Source organism: Pleurodeles waltl, chromosome 9 (assembly GCF_031143425.1).
Source record: "Pleurodeles waltl isolate 20211129_DDA chromosome 9, aPleWal1.hap1.20221129, whole genome shotgun sequence".
Taxonomy (NCBI): domain Eukaryota; kingdom Metazoa; phylum Chordata; class Amphibia; order Caudata; family Salamandridae; genus Pleurodeles; species Pleurodeles waltl.
This window is the reverse complement of record NC_090448.1, coordinates 16113462-16138957: the sequence shown is the minus strand read 5'-3', so window position 1 is coordinate 16138957 and position 25496 is coordinate 16113462. Positions and strand designations below refer to the sequence as shown.

The 25496-nt window shown below is 46.3% G+C and overlaps 1 protein-coding gene across 1 annotated transcript in view; it reads right to left on the bottom strand.

Moving 5' to 3' along the window:
* LOC138258844 (ankyrin repeat domain-containing protein 10-like) overlaps window positions 1-25496 on the bottom strand; it is a 108481-nt gene that overhangs the window by 70264 nt on the left and 12721 nt on the right. Inside the window, exons 2-3 of the mRNA XM_069206121.1 lie at window positions 16995-17219; window positions 2742-2935 (exon numbers count right to left, since the gene is read on the bottom strand). Coding sequence (XP_069062222.1) covers window positions 2742-2935; window positions 16995-17163 — 363 coding nt within the window. The 5' untranslated portion in view covers window positions 17164-17219. The remainder of the gene's footprint in view (window positions 1-2741; window positions 2936-16994; window positions 17220-25496) is intronic.

The window sequence follows — 25496 nt, the reverse complement described above, 5'->3', positions numbered from 1 at the left end:
GTTATAACCAGAGGTGGTGACTTGGAGCAGGGGAATCAGATTCAAGTCTCAGAGCAAACTTAACCTTTTCTGACTCTGGGCAAATCACTTAGGGGGTCATTCCGACCCCGGCGGGCCGGGGTCGGCGGGAGCACCGCCAACAGGCTGGCGGTGCCCCGCAGGGCATTCTGACCGCGGCGGTTTGGCCGCGGTCAGAACAGGAAAACCGGCGGTGTCCCACCGGTTTTCCGCTGCCCTGGGAATCCCCCATGGTGGCGCAGCTTGCTGCGCCGCCATGGGGGATTCCGACCCCCTCACCGCCATCCTGTTCCTGGCGGCTCCGACCGCCAGGAACAGGATGGCAGTGAGGGGTGTCGTGGGGCCCCCGTAAGAGGGCCCCACTTTGTATTTCAGTGTCTGCTTTGCAGACACTGAAATACGCGACGGGTGCCACTGCACCCGTCGCACATCCTCCACTCCGCCGGCTCCATTCGGAGCCGGCATCCTCATGGAGGGGTGTTTCCCACTGGGCTGGCGGGTGGCCTTTTGGCGGTCGCCCGCCAGCCCAGTGGGAAACCCAGAATACCCGCAGCGGTCTTTTGACCGCGCAGCGGTATTCTGGCGGTTCCCTCCAGGCGGGCGGCTCCCGCAGCCCGCCGGGGTCAGAATGACCCCCTTAATCTCCCCATGCCTATAACCAATGAATGGTTACCTTGTGTAATGTAACTGGTGCACATGTAAATTGCTCCAATACCTTCGGGTCATGTTCGTGCTATATGAAAACTGCAGAAAAGTGCACAAAGAGGTACAGAGAAAGCTTTAACATAAGGAAAGTCAAATAGATACCCATTTACTGCCTGATTTGTATAAAGTGACATCAGGAAGCCTGGATAAATTGTGACTTCCTCCAAGGGATCTTCAGGCTACGTGTAGCTCCAGCCCCCAGCACTCCATCCTGCAAAGCACAGCCTCCTGCGTGGTTCTCCTGCGGCGTGGGATCCACTTCTGTAGTGCTGCGTGGGCTCCTCCTGTGACTCCTGTGTCCCCGTCCTGTGGGAATCCTGTGCGTGCTGCCTCTGCTCCTGTGGACTCTTTGTGATGCTGAGGGTCCCCTGTGTCTCCCCCTCCTTTGTTGAGTCCTCCTGGGCCTAGCTGGTCCCCGGCAGCACCTCTTTTCCACTAACCACGAATTTTTCCAAGGCTTGTTGGTGGAAATCCTGCCCCAACACCCATCTGCAATCTTCCTTCCGGCGTGGGACATCATCTGCATCCAATCTGGAACTCTTCTCTGGCTCCTGGGCTGCAGTGCTGACCTGTTCAGTACCATAGACCAACTCCTGCATCCAGGTGGGTAGTAGCTCCTAAACCTCCTGGACTCCACTGTGACACTTGGACTTGGTCTTCTGTTTCCACAGGTCTTATTTCTTCAGGAATCCACCTCTGGTTTTCTTGCAGTCTTCTCTGGGCATCTACTTTTTCTTCTTTTCCGCCATTTGGGTGGTCTGTGGAAAATCCAGTGTTTTACTCCTGCATTCCTGGTTGCTGGGGGGTACTGTGTTAGTTACCTTTGTGGTTCTCTAGTACTCCCAGCTTCCCTCTACACATTTTACTTACCTAGGTGGGGGCACCTTGTTCGCATTCCATTTGTTTAGTATATGGTGTGTGCTCCCACAGGGTCAGTATTGGCTGTTACCATTTTCACTGTTTTCTAACCTTTTCTATGCCTAATTCTGATTTCTAGTGTATATATTTAGTGTATTACTTACTTCCTAAGGGTGGATCACCTGTTGAGTAATTTGTGGTGATTTGTTCCAAAAATAAAGTACCTTTATTTTTATACAACTGAGGGGGTCATTCTGACCCTGGCGGTCTTTGACCGCCAGGGCGGAGGACCGCGGGAGCACCGCCGACAGGCCGGCGGTGCTCCAATGGGGATTCCGACCGCGGCGGTAAAGCCGCGGTCGGACCGGCATCACTGGCGGGCTCCCGCCAGTGTACCGCGGCCCCATTGAATCCTCCACGGCGGCGCAGCTTGCTGCACCGCCGCGGGGATTCCGACCCCCCCTACCGCCATCCAGATCCCGGCGGTCCGACCGCCGGGATCCGGATGGCGGTAGGGGGGGTCGCGTGGCCCCTGGGGGCCCCTGCAGTGCCCATGCCACTGGCATGGGCATTGCAGGGGCCCCCGTAAGAGGGCCCCTACATGTATTTCACTGTCTGCTGTGCAGACAGTGAAATACGCGACGGGTGCAACTGCACCCGTCGCACAGCTTCCACTCCGCCGGCTCGATTCCGAGCCGGCTTCATCGTGGAAGCCTCTTTCCCGCTGGGCTGGCGGGCGGTCTGAAGGCGACCGCCCGCCAGCCCAGCGGGAAAGTCAGAATTACCGCGGCGGTCTTTCGACCGCGGAACGGTAATCTGACGGCGGGACTTTGGCGGGCGGCCTCCGCCGCCCGCCAAGGTCAGAATGAGGGCCTGAGTGTTTTCTTTCATGTGTGTAAGTGCTGTGTGACTACAGTGGTAATGCATGAGCTTTGCATGTCTCCTAGATAAGCCTTGGCTGCTCATCCACAGCTACCTCTAGAGAGCCTGGCTTCTAGGCACTGCCTACACTTCAATAAGAGGGGATACCTGGACCTGGTATAAGGTGTAAGTACCATAGGTACCCACCACACACTAGGCCAGCTTCCTACAGTTGCACAACAAGGACTGGCTGAAAGTATCAAACCTGGCTTGGGGTTCCTAGGGAAGAGGCGCCTTACCTGTATGAGGAGTAGGACACAGTCTGGAAACAGGCCGATTGCCGCATGCAGCGGGGTCCCTCCATGCTTACAACAGCTGTTTACGCTGGCGCCATGTTGTAGTAGCAGCTCCATGGCCAGCTTCTGTCCCTTGTAGGCAGCCCAGTAGAGAGGGGTTTTCCCATAGTAGTCCTTCCGGTCAACCAGCTCTTTGTCTATGTTAAAAAAAGAAGTGTCTTTAGTGTCCTGTGCCTGGAGAACAAGGCACAAATTTGCACCTTCACAACATCAGCACTGAAGCGACTCCAAACATAAACTACTCAATGGCCCTAGACCTGCATCAATCGCTGCAGCACACAGAGAGACCCGAGGTGGGCATCTGTCCACCTTCGTCGATAGATCTCCGCCACCATGAAGTGGTCCATCATTTCTCCTCAGCCAAAGAAAAGCCTAGATTTTTCCAACTGAGTCCAACAACTACTGTTCTAAAGCTGGACTCCTCTGGAATTGCAAAGATACTGGAGGAAGTGGTCAGAAAACAAGTAGAAAGTCACTCAGAAAGCAACATTGTCTTTGCTACTAACCAATCAGGTTTCTGTCCCAAGCAATGAGGTGAGAGAGTCCTGATGAATGTGTGAGATGAGATACTTAGCTCAGCAGAGAAGGGATCCCGTATACGTATCCCCTTCGTATAAGAATGTAGCAAAACCCTCAAACTTGGCACCTTTTTCTCTCCCAGTTCAAGTGGCACCAGTCTGCACCCCAAACTCCTTTCTTTCCCCTATTCCATTGAGTACTTATAAGAAGCAACTGATGAGTCTCTTCGGGGCCCACTCCCTATTACTCCACACACACGGACAACACACAAATCTACCTAGAGGTCACAGGAAACAGACACTCCCTCGACAATATATGAACCGCCACCGTGCAGTTGAAAGGTGGATGGACCTAAACAGCTAAACACCAACTGAGCAGTTCAAAGTAACAGCTAAAAACCAACTAGTAACCAAAACTGCTGGTAATCCTTGACCCTTCAGCAGCGTGTGACGCTTTCAACCACCAGAGGACACCCACCATGCTAGAAAAAGAATGGTCTGGTGCATTCAGGCACTAAAATGGATCCCATCCTTCTGGTCTCAGCATGACCAGCTGATGAAGAATGTAAGTTCTACCTCGAGCAGCTTACCGATGAAGAGCAGGGCCTCCTATGGCTCTGTGTAGGATCCGATGCTGTTTACTATATCTCACCAACTTCTCAATGCTTCACGGGTGGATTTAGGTATCTCCGCCCACCGATGTGAAGACAAAGTGTAACTTTACTTAAATACATCACCCATTGAAGAAATCCTAATTTCCTGATCCTGTATCTTGAAATTTCAGCAGTAGATGTCAAGTAATTTTCTGATGTTAAATCCTCAAAAAACTGACTTCAACCACCACCAGGGGACAACCACCACCACAGTACAGCCACCACCACAAGACATTTACCAGGCTAGATTATGCTCATAAGAACCAGCACTCAGAGCTTCTTTGATGCTGTGCTTCTGGTTGGACTCAAGCTGGATGTTGTCTGCCCCTCTATAGATTCCCTTGTAAGACCTCTGAACTTCACCATTGACAACAGATTAACATTATCATCCATGCCAAGAGGACAGCACAATCAGCAAACTTTTATTTTCACGCATCGAAGAAAATCAAGCATCTCCTGATCATCTAAAACCAGATCATTTTTCATACCTCAACGGTGGAGATGTCACTGTAGCTGGTGTTCCTCAATCATCAGTTGCCCCATTAAAAGCTTTACACCAAACCACTGATGCCTCCTATCTGCTAAGGGACTGCATCTTTCTAGTACTGAAAAACTTACAGTGGCCTCCAAATGAGGCGAATTTACATTTAAAATCTGATTTCTTACAAACAAGACCTTTCATTATCTTCCCCAACTATGTCCCATCTCTGGTGGGCAGCACAGTTCCAGCAACAAGGCACTTTATATCTGGAAACCCCAAAGTTCTAAAGGTCCCATGTAATAAAACAGTCATTTACTGGTACTGCGATCGGTCTTTGGAACACCCTCCGTGCTCTACGAAGAACCCAACCAAGCACCCAATACTATGAGAAAATGCAAAAAATGCATGGCTTCTGCAGGCATTGGATCTAATCAGCTTAGAAGCATAACCATTTATTCTTATATTTCTAATTTTGTTAATATTTCAAATTTTTATGTTGTTTAATGACAGTTCCCTACATGTGCTTAATCTACGATTTCACGTGGTAATCTCAACTGACTGTAGTGAAGTCCACTAACTCCTCTCACCAGAGACAAAACTAAACAAACTACTAGATCAAGAACTGAAATGTTGGCCCTTGCCCCTTCTCATGCTTTCTTAATGACTCAAATTCTATACCCGACCCCCAGGTTCTTTGTATTGGTGGTGAACTTAAAATACAAGTTTAGAAGCCCACCTGTGATATGAGATGTTGGACTGAGTCATTGCTCACAAGGAGGTGTAGTGTGGTCAGTTTTACGTATATTTTGCGCATTAGCTTCAGGCCTTAGGCCTCTGTGCACTTTGCCCTAAATATATTTTATTCATTTGCTAACAGCTTAGAGCCTCTGTGCACTTTACTCTAAATGCTTTCTATTAGGCTTCGTACTGTTATTTTACAGAATAGCCAGTTCTACGGTGTTGTTTTTTATTCATATCACACTGTTTTGCCTACTTCAGCACTGGAGTTCTTCATAACATATTCACTCTGTGCTTTAGTCAAGGATACAGTCTGGTACATTGCCGATAGACGTGGTAGGAGTCTAGACTTGCCATTCCTGCGCAGGAACATTTTGTGATCACGATGACATGTTAGTTATAAAATCACTTCCTTGTCCCAATACATGCAGAGGGAGATTCCGACCAGGGAACCACAACGAGACGCTGACTGCCTCGTTGCAGATGCTGAACCAGATCACAGGCCTTTGCTCAGGTATGAGTGTGTCCGTCTCCCTAGTGATACAGAAAGGCAAGCTGAAAGCTTAACATGCTGTGCTCTAAATAGAACAAGCAGAGGGAGAGTAGAAACGGTTAGAAATTATGATAGCTTTATTTCTATGTTTTACCTCCTGGTTACTATATCAATCCTACTATGTTGTATTGTTCTGGTTATTGCGGCTCACGCCTTAATATCTAAAATACAGTCGTTTTATTAAAACATTATATAAAACTTATACTGTCTTTGTCATTTGTATATGAGACCATATAGTGAATGAGAGAGTTGGTTTGGATCTGAGTGACCACGACTTCCCTGAGAAGTTCCAAAGATGTCATGCGCTCGGCTGCCCAATCATTTCTTCCCCGTGGGAGAAATGAGGCACTGCTAGTTAGCCGGAGGAACAACCGGATTTAGGGTGACAGAGTTCCTTACACGTGGGTCAGACTCAGTCCCCCACACCGTTATCGATCCTGCTGCCTAGAAATCCAGTAGTCTCATTTAGGATAATGAGAGCCCACGCGACATGGCGCCGCCAACGTTTGGTCTGGCTCTAATGTTTGGGTCCGACTGACTCTCTCGGTCTCGTATATATTTTGACTCCTCGGTTCCGTATGCGGAGACGTCCGTGGGGCTGAGGGTTTCCGCCACCACAGGTTGGGTACATCCTATTACTTAGTGGTTGGTTGTTCAAGCTTGAACTTTGAAAGGAAATACCCCGATATTGGTGTGCCTTCTCTGTCCTAGAGCTATTATTGTTATACTAATGGCGAATCCAGTTGTAGTAAATATACCGCTTAATATGCGATTTCCGCTCACGGGTCATCTGATAGCACATGGACTGACGGTCCAGGGGGGTCCGGTCACTTTTTTGGTGGACGCCCATGCAGCCTATAGAACAGAACTTTTTTATTCTTGGGTCGTATTTCCAGCAGCTGATGGGGTACAAATACTTTTCACAAATATACTGTTGCGAATGTCCCTGGACAATACAGGGCTTATGCATACTTAGAAATACCTTTATCTTATCAAGAACACCATAATTGGCTTGATGGCCCCCTCCCACATTCAGTAACACCAGTACGGTTAGGTCCGTTGAGTAATGATGGTCCGACCTGGCCTTTATTGGCTACATATACACCATATCCTGGAGTGGCAAATGTGGCAGTGGCTGAAGTGCGTCGTTTATATGTGGAATTAACTGCAACGTACAGACGATTAGTTCAGTTTGTGATGCAGACATTAAATACTAATGCAGCGCGTGCTGCTCCAGCTCATCCACATGCGGTGGTGCCGGGAATACATCCGGCCACTGTACACTCTGTAATGGGCAAGGTACCGGCTAAACGTGAGGAGACTCCATTTTGGCTGGCGCAAAAAATTAATACGCTGGAAGCAGTATTTCCCCAAACGGGACCTCAGGATAAGCATAGAATTTTGACGATGTGTTTGCCGTATGGGATGGTTCCTACGGTGGATCTTTGTAATACTTGGGGCACGGTGTTTTCCGCTCTCTATACTACAGCACACAGTACATCGACTTTGGCTAATTTGCCGGAGGTGCTTAAACAAATTCAGGATGAATATGGGGCTGCCCCTGCCTTGGATTTAGGCATGCAATTGATGGGTAATTTTGATGCGGTTTCTTCTATTATTTTGAGTAATCTCAAGGGGGAGGCTGTAGCACTAGCAGTGCGAATGCGTCTTCGGGACGTTCCGCAGATTAATCAGGAGCGGGAACTTCCGAGAATAATAGCTGAAACATATTCTAGTATTGGTCGTGATAGCCTAGGGGCTCGACCGCAGAAACCACAATTGCAGGGTAAAAATAATAAGGAGAATTCTAAGCAACAGCAACCTGAGGGTGCGAAAAAGGGCTGGGATAAGAAACAGCAAACACCTAAGAAAGATGGTGGGCAGTCTCCGCAACCGGAGACCCCACAAAATAAGTATAATCTCAGGAATAGGGATACTTTGAAGACGCCTGATAGATATCAATATACTGATACGCGCCAATCTCGTTCCTTTCAGGACTCCTCGGAGAAAAGAAGTGAGAGAGGTGGGCGGTCAGAGCGGAGGACGGAGTACGTGAAACCGAGACAGGATTCACAACGCTCAGCGGAGGTTTCTATTAAACAAGAAGAGAAACCGCTGCAACAAAAACAGCAGTTTAAAAAGAAGAAAGTGGCAGCAGTTTCAGTTAGACATGCCGCTCAAGAAGAGAGTTCTCTTGACGAACAAGACATGGGCGTTAGCGCTGTTAGACAGCGCGGCAGAGGTCACAATAGTTCGCCGGAGTCTTCTAGAGCATCTGGAGGCGAAAGCAACTGATGACTTCATACAAGTCGAGACGGCGGATATGCGAGTCTCTGATCCTGATCAAGTATATCTTGTGACTCTACGATTAGAAGGGGACATTGACCGCGTTGTACACGCCATCTTTTGGGACCATATGGTGAAATCATATGATGTCCTGTTGGCCGAACAAGATTGGCCACCTGACTTTGTTCGCGACTGTCCAGTTGGGGAGGAGGTTATTGCGCCTTCCTTTTCACCACTTGTTCCGAGAGAACTAGCGGAGTCATATGGTAAATCATGGGCTCTAGCACAAGCCCCCGCCCTATATAGAAATAATGTGGGGTGGGATAAACAATCACCTTATCATGTCATTCCCATTAAAGGAGAACCTCAGCCACAGCCGCAATATCCTATTAAATTTGAAGCAAGGGCATCGGTTCGGAAAATTCTTACACAATTGGAGTACCAAGGTGTGATTGAGCCTTGTGTCTCGCCGATGAATAATCCCTTATTTCCGGTTGCTAAACTGGACCATTCCTATAGGATAGTGGTGGATTACAGACATTTGAATAGTCATACACGCACATATGCTATACAGAATTCACATAGCGCTGCACTTATGAATAATATAGTGCGTAAAAAATACAAAACAACCTTGGATATCTCAAATGGATTTTTCTGCCAGAATATAGCACCCGAAAGTCGGGACTATACCGGTTTCAGTGCGTTTGGCTCTCAGAAAAGGTTTTGTCGTTTACCTCAGGGGTATAAGAATAGCCCAGGACTGTTCTCGGCTCGTGTGACTGAACTTCTGCACGAGTTGGACCCTGAGGCGTTATCATATGTTGATGACATTTATTTGACGGACGATGAGATTCTACAACATCTCAGTCGCGTATCGCGCATTGTTGTGGGTTTTGCTGATATTGGTTATAAGTTTAATTTTAAGAAATCGAAGATTGCCTTCCTCAGTGTTATTTTCCTGGGATATGAGTTATCGAGTGAGGGCAAGAGCCTGGCGCCACATTTTTTGGAGAAATGTGCTTTACTGCAGCCTCCTAATACGGTTCGGAAGCTCCAGTCTTTGTTGGGGTTTCTGAATTTTGGCAGAACTTACATTCCTGATTATGCTACACATATAAAACCCTTATATGAACTGATTCGCCCGAATTTTTCAAGTAGATTTTGGACGATTGAGCATACACACATACTACGAGAGCTGCAGAATGATCTCTTAGCAGTTAAACATTTACACACGCGGGACAATAAAACTCATTTGGTCATCAGGGTGATTCCTGGGGCTGTTGGATTTACGTATGTCACCTTTAATGAAGGGGAGACAGTCCCGATAGCATACAAGTCCCACTTGTATTCTGCTGCAGAACAACGTTTTGCACAGACTGAGAAAATTCTCACTGCAGTACAGATGGCTGTGATCAAAGAAAGACCGCTAGCCCAGGGCCAACGCATTATTGTCGTTTCCCCAATTCCGGCCTTGGAGGCTGTTACAAAAGCGAGTGTTCCTAATTCGAAAGCTTTACACCCGCGGTGGATACAATGGGCTACGTCTTTGACGGCCACTGATGTGGATTACATATTTGACCCTAAGCTGCAGACTCAAGAATTTCTTCAATATGAAATAGAGTACCCGGTTCCTGCTGGCACATTACCTATTGACCAATATGAAGTGGTCATGTATACTGATGGCTCTGCGCAACCGGCGGTAGGGACTAAACAACAGTATTCTGCTGCTTGTGCAGTGGTGAGCGGGACTATGGAGGGGGGAGTTTTCTGCCCCCGACATACTTATACTAAAACCTTGGGAGATTGCACGGCGCAGCTGGCTGAGCTCAAAGCTCTTTTGTTAGCGTTGGAGCATGCAGAGCCGGCGATATTGACCTTGCTGGTCTGTGACTCCTACTACTGTGTGCAATCCTTCAATCAATATCTACATTATTGGAAAATGAATGGGTTCAGAGATTCTAAAGGCAACACCATTAAACATAAATTGTTGTGGGGTAAGGTTGCGGGTCTGAAAGAGACGCTTCCTAAAGTCCATGTTGTACATACACTTGGACACCAGCGCGTTGGAATACACGTTGCTGGGAATACTTTGGCTGATGAGGCTGCAAAGGCGGCAGTGACTATCGCCACTGTAGCCGCGGTAACTCGTTCGAGTTCAAAACCAGACATAGAGATTTCGGCTGCCATAAAAGCTACGGCTGATGGCACGCCATTTCCTAAAGGATTCCCTTCTAAATATAGTTACTGCTTGAGTGGTGCACTAAATGCTGTTGTTAATATTCCAGGCGTTGGTGTACGTGAGTTACCGAATAAGATTGAGAGACCTCGATTAATTTCTGCAGCGCATGAAGGGGTGGCATCTGCGCATGCTGGTGTGGCTGCCACGATTTCGCTTTTACAGGCCCGTTATTGGTGGCCTGGTCTCTATAAGGAGACAAAGCAGTATGTCCTTTGTTGTGACGTCTGTCAACAAATTAAAGCATCGTCGGCTAGACGCCCGCAGCAGACTCCTCTTCTGATATCAAATAGACCATTACAGTGTGTGTACTTGGACCATTGTGGTCCACTGACACCAGATAGTGCATACAAATACATATTGGTTGCTGTAGATTCGTGCTCCAGATTTGTGTGGGTCTGGCCACAGCGCTCGGCTGACGCTCGGACTGTTATTAAAGATTTGCGTATCTTTGTCGATACATTTGCAGTTGCGGCTTTTCATTCGGACCAGGGCCCTGCTTTTGCCTCTAAGGCATTCAGGGACACCATGGCTTTGTTGGGGGTCCAACTCCAATTCTCGTCTCCATTTCATCCTGAGGGAAATTCTGTCGTGGAGCGTTTAAATCGTGATTTAAAGCAATCCTTAACAGCCAGGGTTATAGGTACGGGTCATAGTTGGCTAGCCCACCTGTATGGAGTACAGAGAGCACTTAATAACTTGCCTAGAAGGTCACTGGGGGGTCGTACTTCATATGAGTGCCTGTTCGGAACACGAATGTATGTTCCTGATCTAGATGGTCCTGGTGTGGAGGCGGCAGAAACGCCCTTTGACATAAATGATCGTGTCACTGTTTTGCAGGATTTACAACAATTCCGTGAAGATAACTCTTCTGCAAGTGCTGCCTCCTCTGGAATTAAGGATGAGCCAGTAACACCTACTGGTTGGATGCCCAGGATTGGGGATCTAGTGCGTAAAAAGGTCGCAGTAAAGAAAGAATTTGGTCCTTCTTATCGAGCACCTGTCCCGGTGTTGGGGGTGAGCGGCACGAGAACTGTGATTTTGCCGCCGCTGCAAGGGGCCAAAGGAAATCGTTTTGTTTCCATTGATAATGTCAAGTTACAACATGTGGCCGATTCTGCACAGCAGACCAAGAGGGACACCCAGTAGTTCCGGCATCCCTCTCACTACTGGGGAAGAAGTCCCGCTGCAGGTGATTAGCACCGACCATGTTTCCTCTCCGAGCTTGGGGAGGGTGGAAGATGATCTTGCGATTGTTCCACAGTCAACGATTGATATCGATTCTTTTTCTCGGGTTGCTGTACGTTCTACTGATGTTTCTGAACATGTGATTTATAGCGTACCTAGGAGAGAACCTCCATCAGCTTCCTTGTTCACTGTTGCACCTTTTGCAAGAACTGCCTCTGGCTGCTTCAACGACGCGGATGCGGCTGTATCCAGCTCTTCGTCTTCGCTGTCTTCAATCCGAGGTCCACGTAAGCTACTAAGTTGGCTTAAACGTACATATTTTGTTGTTCCTTGGAACTATTTGTGGCTTTTCATGGCTGTACTGACTATTTTTTTTATGGTTGGGATTTGTGGTTACCTTTTTTCTGGTAATACATGGTCATTTTCTTCCTGATCGATCAGACATTGAGCACGTGGAGACTGTGTTGAGACCACATTTTTCGTCACATATGGTTCGAAGAGACATATCCAATGTGAACATTTCTGCGATACCAATTCCGGATGGAATTGTGTGGGATAAAGTAATGTTTGAAATATATGGTCCCACTGAATTGATTCAAATACCGTATGTTCTTAAGTTATCAATGAATGATATTGTTATTCCAGGCATTGTTTCTGATGATTGGGATGTGAAGACAGTAGATGCTATGCTAAAAGATTTGCAATATTATACTGTCTATGACGATGAAGATGCTTACCAATTTAAAGATAATCATGGTGATATGTTTTGCTACACCTATTATGGACACCACTTTATTCATTGGGTCCAGAATGGTACGCTTAACGCTTCATCGTTACATCCGGGCGGGTGGTTATTGTGGCCTGTAGACACTAATCAGTGTCATCAACGTTTTGTTACCTCTTCTGGGGGGTTCAGGACTAGTAGGGCAGACCCTCGTTACATTTCACCAGAACATGCAGATATAATAACTACATACAGTGTGGGGAAACTTTGTCAACAATGGTTGAAGTACTCCACGCTGGGTGCAGTTAAGTCACACCTCAAGTTACTGTCTAATGGTACTGATTTACAAGATTTCTTGTCAGGTCCGAAGGTGCCCCGGAGAAAAAGGTTCTTATACGAAGTGTATAATGAGTTTTGGAAACTTTCCCAGCAGGAGGCTGCAGCCAGGTTAAGACAGATTGATCGAGAAAATCTGCTGCAGACTTTGTCTGTTGTTGATAATGGCATGCATACCCTTTCTGACCGTGTTTACACGATTGACAGCATTGTCTCTTCTGCTATTGACATTATAAAATCAGACATGTCTTCTTTATATCATGGGCAGAGTCAGACACGATCTATCATGCAGCTGGGTTGGACTCTTCAGACCTTGAAGGCGGGTCACGTTCCATGGCAGCACATTCGTGCCAGAGAGATCTTTATCTCCTTTAATTTAACTCGTCAACAACAATTGATGGCTAAGAAGGAAGCGACGTATGTTATGTTGAATATTGAAAAGTTGGAGAAACTGCCTTTTACGGTGGCTGAGATTCCGTCAGCTGAGTGGTTGATTCATGGGGTTATTAATTTGCCTATCTCCACTCTGCAATTTACTTCTTGTTTGAAGCACATTCCGGTGGGAAGATATGAACTATTGGGTGACAGTTACATACACGAGGTGTGGGAGCTTCCTTTTCAGTACAGATGTGTTAATGGTTTGCAGGAAGTTTTTCTTAGCGGTAGCGACTGCGAAACTTCTGTTAGCCATTCCATGGTTTGTAAACAGCTGTCCTTGCACGGAGCGTGTAATGCTTCGATTGCTAACTTAGCTTGTTATCTGAAGGGAGTTCCGGTCCCGGTAATTAAAAACACTTTCCAGGTGCTTTCTAACGGCAGTTACATTGTTCTTAACAGCGAACGCTGCTGTGGCATGCGTGCCGGAATAGTTTAGATCGTCGTTGTCAACAAGGCCGTTACGTGCTGCGGGAATGTGTTGTTTCCCCCTACTGAATTTAGGGAGGTAGCGGACATCTGGCCTCATATTGCTACTTCCAAGGTTGATTTCGACAAGTTGAGTCGGCTGAAAGCTTTATTGTTTCAAAAGCATGTGGCCCTTACATCTGCTAGCGAGACCTACGCACTTCAAGTGGCAAGGTCATCGGCGGAGATACAGTCCCTTTTGAATACTAACTTTCCGAGTCACTTCGGTGAACTTGTGGGACGTATATTTAATGCATCCAGCACTGCTGGTATTGCTCATTTTTTCAAAGCCGTTGGTGTTGGTTTCGTTCACACCTTCTCTTCCATATTCGGTTTGATACCTTCGGCTATACACTCTATTTTCGGAAGCATTTTTGGGGGTTTCCCAATTACTTTGGCTTTATTGGCTGGAGTTTTGCTATTCTTGCTATTTTTTCGCAATGGCTGTCCCGCCGCAACGAGATCCTGTATTGCTGCTCCCGTCAGCGCAGCTGTGTCGTGAACGCATGATGCAGTGTTTTGGAGCAACACTCCTGGCTCATTTGGAGTGTGACTGGTCTTTGTCGTTCCGACCGGTTTTGGATTGTGTGCAACCCGTGTTTCGATGCCTTTGGTGCTCGTTTGAACATGCACTGGCTTTCTGTCTCTCACTGCAGCGCTCTCCAGTGGTTGATCTTGATCTGTTGATGTTCCAGATTAGGGCTCATTCCCAGACTTGTGCACTACGGTTGCGTTTGCTTCGTGAAGCGGATTATGAGATTCCCTTCCTGGAGGAAGATGGTTTTGTCTCTTTCCTTGGCACTACACGGGGTGCCGCCCTGAATGGTTTTGGGGCTTTGGAACACACCTGCTCCATGGTACTTTGTGGCGTGGATCTTCCGATATTGACATATCTCGAAGTGGAGGAGCTTCTACGTTCTATTGCTTCTGTCTGACAATTGGATTTTTTTTTTTCTCTCTCTCGACTAAATTGACACTATAATGCAATTCGCTCTATCGTCACATGTTTCCTAAATTTATGACTTTGTTGTCTTCTCATCTTGTCGAAATGTTGGGTTTAAATTTAGGTCATTTTTTTTTTATGTTGTTAGAACCACTTGCTACCGACAAGGGGAGGGTGTAGTGTGGTCAGTTTTACGTATATTTTGCGCATTAGCTTCAGGCCTTAGGCCTCTGTGCACTTTGCCCTAAATATATTTTATTCATTTGCTAACAGCTTAGAGCCTCTGTGCACTTTACTCTAAATGCTTTCTATTAGGCTTCGTACTGTTATTTTACAGAATAGCCAGTTCTACGGTGTTGTTTTTTATTCATATCACACTGTTTTGCCTACTTCAGCACTGGAGTTCTTCATAACATATTCACTCTGTGCTTTAGTCAAGGATACAGTCTGGTACATTGCCGATAGACGTGGTAGGAGTCTAGACTTGCCATTCCTGCGCAGGAACATTTTGTGATCACAATGACATGTTAGTTATAAAATCACTTCCTTGTCCCAATACATGCAGAGGGAGATTCCGACCAGGGAACCACAACTAGACGCTGACTGCCTCGTTGCAGATGCTGAACCAGATCACAGGCCTTTGCTCAGGTATGAGTGTGTCCGTCTCCCTAGTGATACAGAAAGGCAAGCTGAAAGCTTAACATGCTGTGCTCTAAATAGAACAAGCAGAGGGAGAGTAGAAACGGTTAGGAATTATGATAGCTTTACTTCTATGTTTTACTCTCCTGGTTACTATATCAATCCTACTATGTTGTATTGTTCTGGTTATTGCGGCTCACGCCTTAATATCTAAAATACAGTCGTTTTATTAAAACATTATATAAAACTTATACTGTCTTTGTCATTTGTATATGAGACCATATAGTGAATGAGAGAGTTGGTTTGGATCTGAGTGACCACGACTTCCCTGAGAAGTTCCAAAGATGTCATGCGCTCGGCTGCCCAATCATTTCTTCCCCGTGGGAGAAATGAGGCACTGCTAGTTAGCCGGAGCAACAACCGGATTTAGGGTGACAGAGTTCCTTACACGTGGGTCAGACTCAGTCCCCCACACCGTTATCGATCCTGCTGCCTAGAAATCCAGTAGTCTCATTTAGGATAATGAGAGCCCACGCGACAGAGGGAGAGTAGGCAAGTCCACCGTCCTCTTTATGCTGCTACTAAAGAAAAACTGGAAAACTAGAGGAAACCCTACCCATCCTCCCCTGCCATGGTAGTAGGGGCACTTTTCAGACAACGCCACTCCCTATACATGGGTCTACGCATCTACTGAAAGACCAGAAAAAGACTACCCAAGATCCAAACGTCATGGTAGACCTCATCTTTGGTCTTTGAAAGGAACATTCAATAACACCCCACTGCAGAGACCTACACTGCCTGCTGGTGCACTCAAGAATCAACGTCAAAATATTGTACCAAATACAGAATCAGAGAAGCATCAACATCATGTTACCTAGAGCAAAAGTAACATGCTGTTCTGCTCTGTCTCGTCAACATCCTAACATAAACCTACTGCAAAGCAAGAAGAGACTGGATCTTCTTAGTCAGAGGTCCTTACCAATGGAACAACAAGCCCCCAAGCCTTTAGCACATTCCCAACCTCATGGACTTCAGGACAAAACTTAAAATCCTGAGCCCTCAGTTGGGGAACCCAAGAGCGTGCAACACAGCACAGCTATCCTCAGCAGAGATGCAGTCAACCCCAAGCAAAAAAATAACATTCCATTGCGGAGAACAAAAGAAGCCCTCTTGACCACCATCAACAAAATATCTTCAATGTTGAGAACAATGTGACCTTCTATGAACACCATCAACAAAATATCTTCAATGGTGAGAACAAAGGGACCTTCTATGACCACCATCAACAAAATATATCTGATATTGAGAAAGGAGACCCTTTCTGAACCCGGTCCCTACCCTAAGCATACATATACGTGATCACACATCTGTAATTCGAGTCACCCCAGTGGATGGCCAAACTATGTGCGCCCCATAACCTCCTTCCCTGCTGCAGTACCAGACATCAAGTGTCCACCCTGCTGATGCAACCAGCATAGAAAGTGACCAGGTGTAAAGTCACAGCTTCTAAAGATTTGCAAGGCTAATTGGTGCCACTAACTGTAAAATGTTTAACCTGCATGTCTGTCTCTTAGACCCATCATCCACCATACAGTTCAACCCAAGACAAAATAACAGCACCTCTATCATTCACAACACAAAAACACTTTGCACATAGGCTCAAAACAAAGACAACACTCTTCCAAACACACCTCACATGGTGTAGCATGCCCCCAGCCTGGGTAAGTGCTTCAGCACCCACAAAGGGGTAAAAGGAGCACCCTCTATCCTTTCATCTCCATCCCTCTAAAATCACCTAAAAGCAATTCAGTTTGCACTGCATGCTTTAGAAGCAAACAGACATAAAAATAAAATGTAAACTTCTGAGTCCATACCACACTCCACATAAAAACACATTGTTGAAGGTTGAAAACAACGCGCCTACACAGGCAATGTTTGAGTAAGGTTACCTCTGAGAAGGCTACGGCCACTTGTTGGGAAGGTGGTAGAAGCACTCACCTGATGTGGCTAGAAGGACACTCAGCTTCTCTACGTTGCCACGACTTGCTTCGTAGTGGATGTCGGTCCACTTATAGTTGTAACTTGGGGCTACCTGGTAGTGCCGGACCTGGGTCTTGGTACATGGCGCTCTGGAGAGAGAGCTGATGTAGAAGCCCATCTGTCTCATGAGGAGGTGGTTCCACCAAGCATTTCCTGCTTGGATCAGAAGTTTGGAAGAGAACCCTGGGTGGGGGGGAGGACAGGCATCAGTTACACAGATGAAGAAGGTGCAGAATTGTTTTCACAACCTACCAGTTCCTACCCACTTTTCATTCTCTACACTAGGCACTGGGAACTTTTATTTGGAATAAAGGTTGTTGCCGAGTAGCATTACGTAATTTGCAGCAGCCTGTTACTGAGGGAGGCTTAGGGGCCCCAAACTTTGAACATCAATATTTGGCAACCAACTGCAGTGGCCTTCACATTGGCTGACGGGGCGTAACACAGAAGATCTGGGGTTTCCCGCACCTCCCCAGGCCCATACGTGACCAGCGGACCTTCCTAACGCATGCAAGCCTCCCGCAAGGAGCCAATGGATTGCTGCGGATAGCATTTGAGTACTTTAACCATAGTTTAAAACTCCTGCCGAGAATGTCTCACCATTCACGTGCAATCCCGTTACAGTCCATATCCACATTTCACAGTATGGTGGGCAAAGCAGGGATGAACGCTTCGAATGACGCAGGTGTTTCCCACTAGATTTGACACGGCCCCCGCCTGGATAAGACACTACATCATGATCATGTTAAACGTTCTTGCATCACATGATTGGTTCTTTGTTGTTATGTTGCAGAATGTTTTATAAGATCTGAACAGCTTACTCCTGAGTTTGATGATGTTATCCTGTGAAACCATATGAAGGAATCGCTAACCATGTATATGTATGATGACAATGATCCAACAATTGTACTTGCCAAATTGCTCAAAATGAATAAAAAAATAGTTTTAAAAAAAGAAGGTGCAGAATTCTCTGCTGGGAGCAGGGTGCAGGAAGAAGTCTTTGGGCCATGGTGGTGTTCTGACCAACGCCAAAGTGGTAGTCTGACCGCCACATTATGATCGTGGTGAAAGCGCCACGGTCAGATCGCCAGCTCTGCCAGTTTCCTTCCACAGGAGGGGCTGGTGGTGCCGGTGGTCCTAATCCGCCAGGGCAGCACTGCATGCAGCGCCCCCCTGGGGATTATGAGTCCCCTCTCTGCACCGCCATGTCAAAGCTGGTGGAAATGGGGTGAAGGGGCCCCCATGGAGGCCCATGCACTGGGCATGGGGAGCGCAGGGGCCCCCATGGACAGCCCTGTCGTGCTTTTCACTGTCTGCTGTGGCCCTTTGTGTAACCAAGGTGCACACACACACATACACACACACGCACACATACGTCCACATACACACACATACATGTGTTGGAAGCAGGGCCAACTTTAGGGAGGTGCGACCGGTGCAGCTGCATCTGATGCTGACTTTGTTGGGGGGCGCTGTGTTTCAAAATAACTTTGGGGTTTAAAAGCAAGTGCAATTCCTTGTGCATCCAGTAGTCTGAAGGCAACAATAAAAATGTCAAGGTAACTCTGGTGATTAGTGCCCCTGCTGGTAAGAGATTGGAATGCCTAGTACCAGTTTTGACTCTTCATTATAATGCAGAGGGTTAAAGTGCCTGCTGCAAAGAACGTGTAGAATGCAGGTCACAGAACTCAGTGTGAGTGAACTATGAGTAGGGCTAATAAAAATGAAATGTATGCCAGGGAGGGGCTATGGAGAGAAGTGGGGCACTGCTGGAGAATGGTGAGGGAATTCATGGAGAAGGAGGTCGTTGGGGGGGGGCGCTAAAAAAGACTGTCCCACTAGGCGCCACCAGCACTAAAGCCGACACTGGTTGTCAGCAACTGATTGCTTACAGAGATGTTTAATTAGAAGTCCTGTAAGTGACTGACTGGCAAGGAGGTTAACTTAGAGGTACTAGAAAGGACTGATCATCCAGCAGGGAGGGTTACTTAGATGTGCTTAAAGCGACTGATTGTCAGGCATGGAAGTAGATGTAGAGGTGCTGTAAGTGACTGAATCCCTGGCAGGGAGGTTTACTTATAGGTGCTGGAAGTGACTGAAAGCCTAACTGAGACTTTTGTTTAGATGTGCTGGAAGCAAGCCTTTGCCTGGTTTACTCAGAGATGCTGGAAGCAAGGCTTGGCCTTGAAGGAAGGTTTACCTAGAGGTGCTTAAACCATTCCTCATTTACCTGAAGGTTTCTCAGAAGCACAGAATGTTAATTTAGAGGCATGGAGGCAAGAAGCCACTAACCACTCAGCAGGGAAAGTGTAGGGAACAAGGCTGAAAATGTATAACAATTGCTTTTAGTCTAAACATGTCAATAAATCCGTAGCCTCAGTTCTTCCAAAGGTAATCTGAACATTGACTCCAAAATATTGTTTGATCATAATGTAGAGGTTAACCTATCATGGCTACAAAAATATTGAGGAAGTTAATATATAGTTATTTTCAAACTAACATCAAAGTTTAACATTTTAATTATTAAAATATTGGTTTTTGGATGGTATTTAATTGTATTAAATTTAGATCGTAAATAATAATATAAAATTATTTTAAAATATGTATCATTATGTATCTTTTATTTTGGACTCTGGGATTTTATTGGCGTATTAGATATATTTTGAGTGATATCTATTTTAAATGAAAAAGAAATAGAGAATTTATTTTATTGGTCCTTATTAGTTCACAAATGAATTGGTGTGGACTACCTCACGAGGCGCACGGCCTTCTGGCATACGCAGCATGTGGTTGGTCCCGCAGGTCCTAACCGCACTTAGGCAGGCTTACTTACTTTGTCAAAGACTCAGAACACCAAAATATAAACAGTGGGTCTATTGGCCTTACAAAGGGGTCAGCATATCAAAATACATGAAGAAAGCCTATCATCTTTGTCCAAAAGTAACCAATATGTTTTATCAGAGTGATTATTATAAAATTCTGTAATAAAGTTTTAGATACAGGAGTCGAATCAACATGTCTCTGAGTCTTTCTTTTAAAAATGTTCAGCCAACAAAAGTGAATCATATAAACAACCACGGAAGGGCCCTGCACTGCAACTGAAAAGCATAGAACTTTAATCAGGAGTAATATTTAAATGCAAGTCCTCTTGGGGTCATGGATTTAATGCCCCAGGAGACTCACTGCACTCCCTGTAGCCTCACACAACATTAAAAATATGTTTCTGCCAATTCTGCGGGCACCACCAGGAAGCAAATATATAATTTATCAATACTGTATGGCATCATGGGGTGCTCCTTGACAGATCTGTGAATAAAAAATGGGTGTCTTCTGCAGCGCAATTATTATTCATTTTTTGTGTTTTTTTAAATTCTGTGATTGCCCCAGTGCCCACCCGGGGCACCCACGCTATTTTTTAATGGCAGGAGATGGCAATTTAAAAACAAAATCTTTATCCAGATGCTCAGCCAGGGCACCCACATCCACCAAAATGTTGGGGGCTGCAGGGGGACCTCAGTGCATCCATGGCCCCAGCCGGCTCCCCAGCCAGCACTATTGTGGTATTGGTGGGAGCTGGCTGCGTAAATTGGTTCCCACCCAGGCGGGAGCAGTTTTTTTCACTGCTTCAGTCAGAGCGAGAGCAAAGTTGTGTTTCCTGCCCTTGAGAGTGATAGCACAATATGTCAGCACACCAGAGCAAGGAACTGCAGTGTCCCGGGGGATGGGGTTCCCTGGACACTGCAACGATACTGGGCCTTGGAGGATGGGGTCCCTGTGTTGGATCAAAGGCTTGGGGGGCATATGCCCCCCCTTCCCTTATTGTAATTGTGAGCCCTGGGGAATGGTGTCCGCGGGGCCGGTACAAGGCTCGGGAAGAGGGGTCGTGCACTGCCCTCCACTTAATATTAATTATTGGCCCCGGGGGATTGGGTCCCTGAGGCCTGTGCAAGCCTCGGCGAAGAAGGTCACGTGCCCCCTCCCCATTACATAAATACAGGCCCATGTGGATGATGTCCCAGAGGCCACGCAAAGAGCCTACCCCAAGGGGGTCTAAAAAAAGGTGGGAGACTGCGGATTAGTGGCACCGATAACAAAGATGCAGTTTTTCCCCCCGGGGGTCCCTCTTGGGACTCCTGCCACCCCACCAGGCCTATCGGCCCCCCCATATGTTTTTTCACCTATTTTCAGGACATGGGACTGAGTCCCCAAGTCCTAAAATAGCTGCAATCACATCTTTGTTGATATGGTGGCAGCCATTCGGATCTTAGCTCGAGATCCGTGAACCAAGATCTGGCTTTCTGAACCAAGATCTAGCTTTCTGAACCAAGATCTAGCTTTCTGAACCACGATCTAGCTTTCTGAACCACGATCTAGCTTTCTGAACCAAGATCTGGCTTTCTGAACCACGATCTAGCTTTCTGAACCACGTCTAGCTTTCTGAACCAAGATCTGGCTTTCTGAACCACGATCTAGCTTTCTGAACCAAGATCTGGCTTTCTGAACCAAGATCTGGCTTTCTGAACCAAGATCCGGCTTTCTGACAAATGTACTGCAATTCCTTTCAGCTGTTTTACCTATAGCTGTGTCAAATGTTCCTATAGAAAATTGCATGGGGAATACGTGTTTTGGGACACCCATCCCTTTTTTTCGGCCCCAGCTTGACTGATCACCCTGAATCATTCCAGACAGGAACTGAGGTGGGTGATTGTTTTTTTAGAGAGTTTTGTGAAGATTTGTCAAAGGGTGCCAAAGCTATTAGCAAACCAAAAATGTTTTTCCAGTGGAAACATGGTCCTAAGTATAATGCAGAACGCCGCACACATGCAAAGAGGAAGAAACAAGGGAAATAAACAAATTTCTCCTCAGTGCGCCAGCCTCGAGAAGGCACGCCATTTTGGTGCAAATGCAAGTTTACAGACCCTAGTAAATTTTCATTTGCGTGAAAATCTATGGGTGGATGAACAGGAACGCACATGCTTCACCCATGAAACACGTTCCCAACGCAAGGCAGAGCTATGCATTACATTACTTTTTTTAACTAAACCACACAAAGCCATAAACAGGGCTTTGCATAGCTTAGTAAATCTCGACTCACATTTTGCGTCTGGCTGCATCAAAAACCTGACGCAACCCTGATGCAAAATAATGGTAAATCTGGACCTAAATCTGCATTTTACTCTATCACTTCCAGCCGGTAATTAGCATTTACATAAGCATTATGCATGAATGAGGTGTGAACTTGCTCCCAGTACAGGAAAAGGCCCTGGCTTTGGGAGGTGTTGTTGTGAACTTGATAGGATTGCCTGTGGGTTTGAACTAAGGATTTGATTAACTTCATAGAGGCCAACCCTGTCACAAACAGATGTAGCTAACACCCAGGCCTGAACCCTTATTTTTCCCCAATGCTAGACTGCCCTCCATCACAATGGGCCTCTTTTTGTTATCAGACTGTCAAATCCTGCTGCAGTGTCAAGATGCAGGGGTTTATCATATGACGTTTGGGGGTGCTCTTCAAAGTAGCCTCCCCTGTAACAGGTAAATGATAGCTAACACTTGGGCCCTTTTTTGGCCCTTCAGCCAGCCAGGCCCAAACCACAGCGAGTCTCTATTTGACATTACAGTGTCAAACACTGTTTGACAGGTCTGCTGGGTTTCTACATAACATTTGGGGCACACTTCAGAGGAGGGAAACAGAATGTCAAAACAATTTGTATGTATCCACTCTCTGGTTGCTGAAAACTCAGTTTTGTTCTTCCAGATGTATGTTACCGAGTTTGTTTGGATGTACAGGGACTCCATAAAACTGGATTTTACTCTTAGAAGTGTGAGGACACTAGGATTAAAAGTATTCTGCCAGCACACACACAACCCAAGTTCAGTATGTCCGAAGACTTTGGCTATCTTGAACATGACCAAAGTGGGTAGGGTTAGCCCCAGAATCTTTTACCCCATAGGTTAGGGCATCCTCAGGGGTCATTCCCACCCACTAGCTCGTGCCGGGCATGAAGGTGGCCTAACCAGACGCCCACTTCAGAACAGTCTTGGACCAGTGGAAGATCAGAAGAGGACTGGAACCTGAGCTCCAGGGAAAGCAATAAGCTATAAAAGGCCTTTTTTGTGCCTGCCCAGCTGACCAGTGGCAACTGGACCCGGACTGAACTCTCATTTTATCTTCTGCCTGCCACTCTGTAATTCTTGGGAGGCTTTAGAAATGTGCTTCTGTGGTGCACTGGGGCTGAAAGGACTAAAGTCAGATGGTGACATCTTTGACCAGAACAAACATGGTTGGTGTATCTGACCCGCGCTCCATCACGGTCAGTGTCAAATTTCACTAATGTCCCAGGCTTCTGACACCATTGCCTATCGTTGGCATTATTCCTACTTAAATCTTTAAAAATTCACACCTCTAGTTCTCAATTTTTTTTGTTTTGGTGTAATTTTGTTCATTGAATTGTACTCTATTTTTCTAATTTGTTTTTGGATGTTCATTGTTTTGTATTTCAACTTTATTTCTCTTTTAGTACTGCATAAGTACTTAACATGTTGCCTCTACATTAGGCCTCTCTGCTCTGTGCCATTTCTATTGGAGCTGATCTCAGGTTAATCTAGGGACTTTATTGGTTCACCCTGACAAAGAATGTGATTATTACTTGAGGTGGGTACTTACCACCCTCTATTAATAACCTAATTTCTTACAAATACATATTCAAATAATTGAGAAGACGGAACTGTCAGCAACCGTTTCCTGCAATACCATGGGCTAGAATTAATTTGCACATAAAATTATTTCTTATAGAAATTCTCCAGAATCCGGAAGGTCATTACATGTCATACACAACCCAAGGACAACGCAAAATGCAGCACACATAGGAAGAGGAAACAAGGAGGCGAAATGAAGATACTTCTCCTCGTTGCGCCATCCCTGGGGACGTGTAAGGTTAAGGCGTGTCTTGTGCTTGCCTTACTCCATATCTACGAGGCAATTCAAAGCCACACACAGTGGGTCTGCGTGGCTTAATAGATATGCTTGAGAGGTTTGGGCTGCCCGTGCATCACTAAAAGTGACACAACGGGGTGCAAACCCCTCATAAATGTACCCCTCGGTGTGAATCTATACTCAGTCACTGGAACTGGGAGCCATTAAATCCCCTCTATCAGCAGCATTCAGTCGCTCAAGACCTCCCCTGGGCTCCATACTGCTCAGCCTGTACATTCAACCCTCGGTTGACCCGGAGAAACAGTAGGGGGAAAGTTTGCACCAAGTGTGCATGACAAACATGACCCAAACCTAGTGCAAAATGTTGGATCAGAATTTATTTTACAATGCAAATATTTACCTACTAACATTGGTATAAAGGGATTTGCACCAAAAACGTATAGCACTTGAGGCAAGCATGAGTTTTGAAAATAGTTTTATTTTCTCAAAGTTTGTCAAACATTTCATGTGTGGTAATGTAGAGCACATATACAAAGGTGGAAATATAAAAGCATAGTTTTTGTACTGAAAGGGTCCCCTGTCACCCCACAACATCTGTGTGGCAGAGCACACATGGCCTCACACTGCAAGGGGTCTCCTTGACACCGGGCCGCAAAGGTGCTCCAGTGCAAGGGGGAGAAACAGCCTGGGCGTGGGAAGTGTGGGGGGTGCAGGGGATTTGTCCCCCCCAGATCTTGGAGGGTGGGGGACATGGGGGAACGAAGGTGGGGGGGACAAGGGGACACAATAATTTCCCCTCTCACATCTATTGTTCAGAGGGCCATTAGCGCACAAAAGCGCTACTTATAATAGCCCTGTACCGACCATCCTCCAATCTGATGGTAACAGAATGAAGGTGAGTCCGGAGGCCCCCTGCGCCCTCTGCCCTTTTGTTTGTCCTGTACACAGCTGTGGGCATTAAGGGTGCTCATAAGAACAAAGGGCACGAGGAGGAGAAGAGTTTTGGATGATTACTGTCTGCATCACCTGCCGCCTTGAAGAGAAGCACTGCAGGAGGCCTTCAAGAGGAGCTGCAAGACAATGAGGAAGATCTAAAGAGAGAACCGAGTCCCACTCAGCCTGACACCTGCAGGCTAGAAAGGAGACTCTGTGAAACATAATTTTTGTATTTGCCTAAGATCACACCAGTTGGTGAAACAGTGAAGTCGAGATTGAGCCCAGATTTTACCTTTTCACACAACAATTTAGCTATTAGAAGGGTATATTTTTCTAACATTTATGTTTAATGTTTTGTTATCTAGGTAATGAAGGGCTTGATTACAGCGTGGCTAACAGGGAGAGGCCATATTTCATTTTGGGCTGTTATGCCTAGCGTTATTATTTATGTTGTTGTTATCGCTACATACTTCAGCATATTGAAGTATATTATCTTTTCTCTATCTTTTCTTCACTGCACCCTGCACCACTTTTCTCCACTCTGTGCTCCTCTACGCCACTGCAATCTATGCTGTACCACTCCACTC